The sequence below is a fragment of the Harmonia axyridis genome, chromosome 4, assembly GCF_914767665.1.
Source record: "Harmonia axyridis chromosome 4, icHarAxyr1.1, whole genome shotgun sequence".
NCBI lineage: Eukaryota > Metazoa > Arthropoda > Insecta > Coleoptera > Coccinellidae > Harmonia > Harmonia axyridis.
Window position 1 is genome coordinate 7,738,625 of NC_059504.1, and position 9,659 is coordinate 7,748,283.

The window sequence follows — 9,659 nt, forward strand, 5'->3', positions numbered from 1 at the left end:
GCTTGACTTGATTTGAGACATTTATTGTTTGACTTCATATCAAGCTACTTGATATTACTTGAGCTTGATATGCACGAGTCGCACGGCATATATTTCTGCAATCTCGTACGCGTTTAGACTAAATAAAGGGATACCTCGAGCGCCGAGAGACTGAAGCTTTCGCCAGTGTGACTTTATCAGTAGTTTTCCCACATTACTATGAAATCTATTGGTAAATTTTAGTAGTTTCACCAATTTGGGCAAAATGGCCAAGGATATCTTATCAACGCCAGCATCTTCAGCTCCTGCTGAAGGACAATTTCCTAAAGCTGCTCTTACAGTTACAAAAAAATAGGTAAGGCGACAAATCTATAGAGATGCTTTATGTGTCTTAGATCCTGGATGGAAGGTAACTAAATCAAACAAAGCCTTGAGGTTTCACAATATTAAGAAACTTTAGTTTTTCATTATTTTTTATTTCGTTATGATTTATAGTGATTTAATTTATGTTTCCATTTCAAAAAAGTTAATATTTTCGGTTCTTTTATACAATTAGTTTAATAAACTCTGCAAGGTTTCTTCTCATATCATCATTTTTTATTGATGTAACACTACACAATAAAACTGCTAAAAATCTAGTAAAACCGTTTGGAACCATTTGCATAAGGCTGATGGTCTCAAGAAGAAGCTCGATGTATGGGTACTACACGAGTTAACTCGAAATACCTCATGGACCGAATTTCCAAATGCGAATCGTTGCTGAATACCAACAAAATCGAAACCTCATGCCAGTTTCATCGAATACCCTATATCCTTCTTCTTGATAGTGCCAATCCGTTATCGGATATTGGAGACCATTCTGACTATTGTGACCTTATTCACTGCTGCACGAAACAGTCCAATTGTTGTTTCCGAGAACCAGACTCTCAAATTTCTGAGCCACGAAATTCTCCTCCTGCCGGGACCTCTCTTTCCCTCAACCTTGCCCTGCAGTATTAGCTGGAGAAGGCTGTATCTTTGTTCATTCCGCATGATGTGGCCCAAGTACTCCAGTTTCCTCCTCTTCACGGTGTCAACAATTTCAGTTTTCTTGTTGACTAATATTAGCACCCTCTCATTGGTCATGTGCTCTGTCCAACTGATTCGGAGTATTCTTCTGTAGAGCCACATCTCGAATGCTTCAAGCCTCTTACACGAAGCTTCAGTAAGCGTCCATGACTCCACCCCATACAGAAGCACAGGAAAGACATAGCACTTCAGAAGTCGTATTTTGGTCTTCTTGTTCAGGTCGTGATTCGTGAAAAGTTTTTTCATTTTAATGAAAGCTGCTCTTGCCTTTTCAATTTTACAGCGGATTTCCCTCGAATGATCCCATTCAGCGCAGTGCCGTCTATATCCATTTAATCTAAATAATATTCTCTGAGAATTTCAAGCCTCTAGCTTGTTCCGTTCGAGAGTTATCACCTACAGATGTGCAATTAAAATCTCGCAATTTTATCGATGAACCAACAATAAATTAAATTATGACCTTGTGAGATATCACAGCTCAATGACATTAACGAATTAATTACCACTCTTATTGTGTTATCACTAAGAATTATAAAAAATTGAATGTTTAGGAACTTTCAACTTTCGGCATTCCATATCTTTTTCAACAACTTTATCTAAATATTATGAGTAATAAACCCAATGGATCAGTTGAATTTGTGGCGGCTTCTCATAAAGCCCCACTTAACAACAATAAACACAGCGCTCGGTGGCCTAGAGGTAAAGAGTGTAAACTCCCTCACCGAGTTGCGACAAGGTGCCGGGTTCGAGTCCCGGCGGCTCCCGATAATAATAAATTACTCAAGCGTCTATGACACGACACACACAAATATACCAAAGTCACACTGATGAGTCCGGTGTGTGTGTGCCAGGGACGAAACGCATAAGTAGGCATATGTGAAATCCTACAAATTTTTCAAAGGTATGAAGCTGACCATTTTCACCTAACCTCAAGCTCGGTGAATGACAGCAAGCTACTTAGAGAGAAAATATCGATGACGAAAATTAGTGTTATCCAATTTTCTGTATGGATCTGAAAGCATTTTTTCATCTCTTCCGATATGTGCATTCGAATACTTCTGAACAATTATAAATATAGAGTTTCGTTTTTTACGCTCTAAGATAAAATCGAATTTCTGTTTACAGACCAGGAATTGTTTGAATTGTTAAAATTTTCAAACTCGAAAATCCTAAGGTGAATGCAAATAGGAATCATTTTTGAATTCACACATACGTCCTATATATTTCCACCATTGTCCCCCTGGTAATCAGACACCCTGTAGAAAGCGAACCTTCCTAAAACCAACTCAACTTTTTGTCCCAATTCCTGGGTCACGTTCAGTCATGCCTCGTTTCTTGTGAAATTAATCGACTCTAAAAAGGCGCTCCGAAATTTAACAGAAGCAAAGATACTTCTCCTAATTACACCGAGGATTTAGCCATCCTGGAGTGACTCACATGATCTCTGGATAATTGTAGATCTCCAAATCACTTGCTCGTTAAGAATCCAATGTGGCTTTCGCTTACTTCCGTGTTCAACTTCATTTCATCTAGGTCTGTTCTGAAAACCTCGATTTTCTGGTGGCAATTATATGAATTTTGGGATTTTGTAAAGGTTTTTCCTTTGAAACTGTTAAAATTTATGACAAAAATGGTAATAATCTTGAAGTCACGCAAACATAAAGCATTTTTGGATAGTCTTGGGGAATAAAGCTGCGTTCAGATTTTGTCCATTGCCCTCATATTGACGGTGTGTATAGTTTAGCTAGAAACCATAATTTTCAGCAACATAACACAAAGAAACAAAAATCATCAATTATTCCGTTCTGAAAATTAGCAGTTTACATTATTTTATGATTTTCGTTACTTGGGTTGTCCTGCCACTCCTAATGAGCCGCCACTGGTACCAATATACCTAGTCCAATCTAGCCTTTACACCCAAGAAATTTCATCACAGTCATATCATTGGTTTATGAATGTTAACTTTTGAGGAATACTTATTGTTATCATGTAAATATATATGATGATCTTCATATTCAAACTTCTGAATATAATGAGCTCCCTACAATTTTATTTCGTCAAATTTATTGATTACAAAGTTTCCAAATTGAATTTGAGAATAATAAACAATGTAACTAGATTATTTATCTCTTATAAACTCTATGATGCATGTGTGTGATGAAATGATAACAAAATTTGATATGGATATATTAAATACTGACAAATGAATTGAATACTTAATTTTCTAGGCTAAGCACCTGTGATGGTGCTTGTGTAGAATTGAATTGATTGAATAAATAAGAAAATCACTTCAATATTGTTGTCTGTAAGTATTCAATTTTTTAAAAGGATTCCACGAGCGCATAACAATATAATACAAAGACCTATAAGATTATAGATCTGGCAGATTTCAGATGTTTCCGACAAATCAAACTAAAATTTGAAAAAAATTGTTACTAAAATAAGCCAAAGTAAAAAAAAATATTCATATTTATTCTATTCGTTGTATCACAAGGCCAATCATTTTAATCCATTAAAATATCAGAATATGCTGAACATGAATTTGTTTGGAAAATCATTTCAAGCAATCTTCACCCAATTCATTTGAATCGAAATTGAATAAAGGTTATTATTTTTATAAATTTCAATTCAAAATTTGAAGTTCCATAGTTAAATGTAGAATATTCGATTCAAAAGGTCTTTATTTGATGGAAAGATATTTGAATCGAAATTCAAGGACAGGTATTGCATTTCTGCCTTTAAAAAAATTTTAAATTATTTAATTGAAAATTGAAAACAGAATAACTGTTATGTAATTCCTATTCAAATGAATGTCCATCAAGTACATCAGGACCATTCCATAATGATCCGCCACTGGTACTAATATAATCGGATCTATATTTTAAATCCGTGGAATTTCAACACAGTCCCAGCATTGATTTATGAATAATTTTAACCTTTGAGGAATAATTACTGTTATCATGTAAAAAATATATATGACGAAATGGTGTCTCTGGGCATCCAGTTTTCCAGAAGGTACACTCGAGTGGATAACAATGTTCAATAAAGGCCTAAAATATTATAAATCTGGTAGATTTCATTTCGATAAAATTAGGTATGAGTACAAGAGAGTAATTGATTCCATGAATTTACCGAAAAATGGAGAGTTGAGAGTGATTGATATTGGATCTGGAAGTGGTCGTTTAATACACGAATGTTTAATACCTTTACTTCCAAAAAATATAAAGGAGATCGTTGCAACTGATTTGGATCAATCTATGGTTGAATTTGCTCGTTCAGTTAATGAGAATCCAAAAGTAAAATTCGGCGTGTTGGACATTGGTGCTGAAAATATACCTGAACATTTCTATAATAGATTCGACATTCTGTTCTCGTCATACTGTTTTCAATACGTACAAGATATAAGGTGAGAAAAAAAAATTATAAATTACTGATTTAATTGATAAAATTCTGTATAAACCCCAACATTGATATACTATCATCACTGATATTTACTAATTTCTTTCAAAACTATAAGCGTTCTATATCACTTTCACTTTCAAATATACCCTTGAACATATACTTATATACCTCTCTATATACTATAACATAATATGTCTCTTATTGGAAAACTCTTCATCCATCAACAGGTATAAGAGCTTCATTATTATTCATAATATATTCCGTATAAAATAAACTCTGTCAAGAATTGAATAATTCGCGTTTCAAGAGTTTTGAACAAACTTGCATATCGCTCAGATAATTATACAAACTGATACGTCAATTTATTTCAGACGTGGATTTTCGAATTGCAAGAAACTATTAGCCCCAAATGGACAATTTTTAATGATATTTCAGTTCAAAACGAATTATCTCTTCTCGATATACAAAAAAATGAGTAGTATCGATAAATGGAATAAATACATGAAAGAATATGCGAACTTTACTCCACATTTCTCTAGTAAAGATCCTGATTCCGAATTGAAACGTCTGTCCAAGGATTATGGATTAACACTTCTCGATCATAAATTCGAGCCTGAATATCAATATTATTTTCCCAAATGGGCATGCCTTGGTAAGTAAATATGATATTTTGTGCAAAATATATCTATATCTCTAGAACACTGTTTATACACGCAAAGTATTCGATACAATCCTTTTCTATAGTAGAAAAATAATATTTTTATATTGGATTTTTCAATAGAAAATATACAATTTAGGACGGTGGCAGTGGCAATAATGTGTATTTGGCATTTCTTTTATCATTTGTGCTCAGTTCAGTTATCAGCTCAGATTTCATTGTAAAAATCACTGAAGGATATTTATGGCAACAGCGTATTAGTCACAGAGTTAGAGCCATATACTCAAGTAGAATTGCGAAAAAATGTGAATGAAATAAATGGAAGTTATTCCCACAGATATTTTAATGTATGCTGCAGATGTTTCGCCAACTTCATCGTTTCCAAGGGTCCAATTAGCTCACAAAATACACCTCCTTCAAGTGATAGCTTTTTTCTGAATTTTTCCAGTTATAAATAAAACAAATTTTGAATGATTATACATTCGTTACCATTAACACACATGGCACATTGCTGGAGTGGTTCGATTTATTTTCTCTGTCTGAAGGAGTTATTGAATACAATTGTAGACTACCTCGGTAGTATGGTTGACTGGGAGGTTGACTGTGGTGCCGAGGGTACCGGGTTCGAATCCCGGCTAGGTCATGGATGTTGTATATGTCTGGTGATGGGAAATAAAATTTGAAAAGAGTCTTATAGAAAATGAAATGTTCGTTGTGTGGATGGTTAAGCCTAGCACATGTAAAAAAAAAAAAAAAAAAAAAAATACAATTGTTCTTGTTTCAGATATTTTCCAATCGATAGACTTCAAACTTGCTACCATTCCAAAAGATCAGCAAGAAGATTACATACAAGATTTTGTGACGATCCTGAGTGAAGTAACAAATATCGATTTTTCAGATGAGAAAACAATGGATGAATCTATAATACTTTCAATACCAACAGTTTGCGTACATGCAAAAAATTCTGAATCAAGATAAAAGTAATTTGTGTAAGCTTTTTTTATTTATAGATAATTGAATGTGTTGAATTCTTATCTAAATTTTTTCTATAAGTGCTTAAAATAAACTGAAACTCAAAATATTTGATTAATTATTTTTACACACATGAATGACAGTCGTTACCATAGTTATCTCATCCTTGACATTAATTGGGCGTTCGGTGCATAGAGACATGGCAGAACTTAATTTATTCTTTAATATTTGCGTGAGGGAAAATCCCTTCTCGCACGCATAACCGTGCGAAAAAGAAATATCTGAAAATTAATTACATTTCACTGCTAAATTTTTTGGAAATTACTGAAAAACTCGATATCTTCGAACTCACCTTGTACACACTTTGTCCGTAAAGTATGGAACAAATTCATTTTTAGCTAAACAGACAATTTAAAGAAATAATCCTGAAACACATCGATTTTTGATTTTAAATTACCGTATTTCGAAATAATAATCCAATATACAGGGTGAATTATTTTCGTGTAATGACGTCACCGTCATTTTTTTTAAATGGAACACCCCCATTTTGTTTAAATTTTCCGATTACTCTAGCTGAGCTGATTCCAAAAATGTATCACATGTTGATTCCATTTGGTACAGGGTGGACAAAAATACAATAGTTTTGTGTGTGCTCATAAAGTAACGCGTAACATTCTTTATCAGTTAAATTAACAATATTATCAAATATACTTACTGTCTAGTGGCAATAAACAATTATTGACATTTCACAAAAAACTAGATGACTATGTTTTTTCAAATTAATAAGAAAGAATTTCTTTCATCTTCTGTCTGCTATAGACCACAAGTACCAAACATGTTTGGAAACAGCTCATTTTTATTGATCTAAAAATGTAACAAACTGCAGGGTGTTACATTCAAACCAATTGCCGCTAGACAATAAGTATTTTTGATAATATTGTTAATTTAACTAATAAAGAATGTTACGCGTCACATTATGAGCACACACAGAATTATTGTATTTTTGTCCACCCTGTACCAATTGGAATCAACATGTGATACATTTTTGGAATCAACTCAGCTAGAGTAATCAGAAAATTGAGACAAAATGGGGGTGTTCCATTAAAAAAAAAATGACGGTGACGTCATTACTCGAAAGTAATTCTCCCTGTATATTGGTTTATTATTTTAAAATACGGTAAATTAAAATAAAAAATCGACGTGTTTCAGGATTATTTCTTCAAATGGTCTGTTCAGCTAAAAATGAATTTGTTCCATACTTTACGGAGACAGTGTATATTCTGTACTTGCAGAAATCATTTTTTCCATCCTGTTGACATTACAACTAAGGTGCTGCAATTCCAGAACAGACTATAGTTTAATCAACCCTTTTGCAAGAATGCGACGAAACTTCCACTACTACAAGATTAACGATTTCATTAACCTTTTTATACTGCTGTAGTCAAATTTATGGTAGACAGACATAACTTTCTCCTTAATAAAACGATGAAATAAATTAAAAAATTGTGGCTGTCATCGGCCAGCAGATGTGCCAGATTTTTAATTAGCGAAAATAGGTGGTATATTGAAGGGAAAGAGTCTATAATATCCCTCCTTCTGAAAAGGGGAAGCGCGAAAGGGTTGAGAGAGAGAGCTTCTGGCTACGCTCATTCCCAAGGGTTTGCTAAGATATTTAAATTGAGATGTTGCTTAATTCCACTCTACTGACTCGCTAATTGCCTTGCACTTAAAATATAACGCATAAAGTAAACCCTTTAAACCTAAGAGTCGTAAAACGAGAACGATAAAATAAAGTCGAATACTTGGTGGTGCTTTTCCAACAATTCGGGGATTTGGGTAATACAGGGTGTCTGGTGACCAGTGTTAAAACGCCCAGGTAAAGATAAATGGACATCTGTGTGAGTCGGAATATGATTTTTTTTTTATTTATTCATTTATTCATTCTCAATTAAATACAAATTACAAGGATGAACAAATTTTTAACCCATCAAAAATTTCATGAGGAGTCAGGTACAATTTTGTCTAAAAAGACACAGAAAAATATATACAAATTAAAATATGTATAAAAACGAAAAATCTGTCAAACAAACAACAAATAAATAAATACGTTAAGACAACAAACTTTATAAATCTAAAAAATTATCATTCAGGTATTCATGTATTGTGTAGTATGCCTTATGCATTAGGACACTTTTTAGTTCTCTCTTAAGTTTTTTCGGTTTAATTCCTTAATTTTGAATGACAGCTTGTTGAAAATCTTTATAGCCAGATGATCAACGTTCGTCTGTGATACTGTTATGCGATGGTATGATGAAGTTGTTTTTTGATAGTCCTTCTGTGACTGCGACAGTGACTTCTGGCATTGACACATAGTGACTTCAGAACTCTCGTTTTCGAGATACAGAGTGTTTTGTATATTTGGATGAAAGACTACGCACCGCATGCATCAAAGGGATATTGAGTGTAGTAGTAACAGGCCGATTGAAAAGTCCCCGGTCTTCCATAGTAAAACACATTTTTTTGGCAAAATTCGATTTTATTATTCAACATAGTTGCCTTCGAGGGCGATACTGCGATTATAGCGACCATTTTTGTAGTACGATTTGTCTTTCACTTCAAAATATGCGTCAGTTTCAGCGATTACTTCTTCATTGGAGCTAAATTTCTTTCCAGCGATCATTCTTTTGAGATATGAGAACAGGAAAAAAGTCGCCGAAGACCAGATCTGGCGAATACGGTGGATGCAGAAGCAATTCGAAGCCCAATTCATGCAATTTTGCCATTGCATTGACTTGTGACACGGCGCATTTTCTTGATGAAACAGCACCTTTTTTTCCTCAAATGGGGCCATTTTTTAACGATTTCATCCTTTAAACAATCTGATAGTCGCTGTTGATGGTCTGGCCCTTTTGGAGGTAATCAATGAATATTATACCTCATACCAGAATACTGATGGCATAACCTTGCCAGCTGACTGTTGTGTTTTTCCTCGCTTTGGATTCGGTTCATCGTGTGCAGTCCACTCAGCTGACTGTCGATCGGACTTCCGGAGTGGAATGATGGAGCCATGTTTCATCCATTGTCACATATCGACGCAAAAATTCAGGTTTAATGCACTTAATCAGCTTCAAACACTGCTCAGAATCATTAACACGTTGTTGCTGTTGATCGAATGAGCTCGCACGACAAAAATTATGCACACAGCTTTCTCATGTACAAATATTCGTGAAATATATGATGTACACGTTCAGATGATATCTTCACAACGTATGCTAAGTCGATCAACTTCACTTTACGATCATTCAAAATTATTTTGTGAACTTTTTCAATTTTTCATCTTTGACAGCCTCTTTTGGGCGTCCACTGCGTTCGCCGTCTTCGGTGCTCATTTCACCACGTTTAAACTCAGCATACCAATCAATGATGGTTGATTTACCTGGTGCGGACCCCGGAAACTCTTCATCAAGCCAAGATTTTGCTTCAACTGAAATTTTTCCTTCAAAAGGCAATATTATAACAGCACACGAAATTCATTTTTCTATATTTTTTCAAATTACAAAAGTAGCTACACTCATAACGC

At 34.2% G+C, this 9,659-nt stretch overlaps 1 protein-coding gene across 1 annotated transcript; it reads left to right on the forward strand.

Moving 5' to 3' along the window:
- Window positions 1-4,007: 4,007 nt before the first annotated feature.
- Window positions 4,008-6,188, forward strand: LOC123677399 (juvenile hormone acid O-methyltransferase-like). Its single transcript, XM_045613892.1, has 3 exons — window positions 4,008-4,453; window positions 4,821-5,101; window positions 5,892-6,188. The coding sequence occupies exons 1-3, from the start codon at window positions 4,023-4,025 to the stop codon at window positions 6,083-6,085; spliced, it is 906 nt and encodes a 301-aa protein (XP_045469848.1). The 5' UTR covers window positions 4,008-4,022; the 3' UTR covers window positions 6,086-6,188.
- Window positions 6,189-9,659: the final 3,471 nt, after the last annotated feature.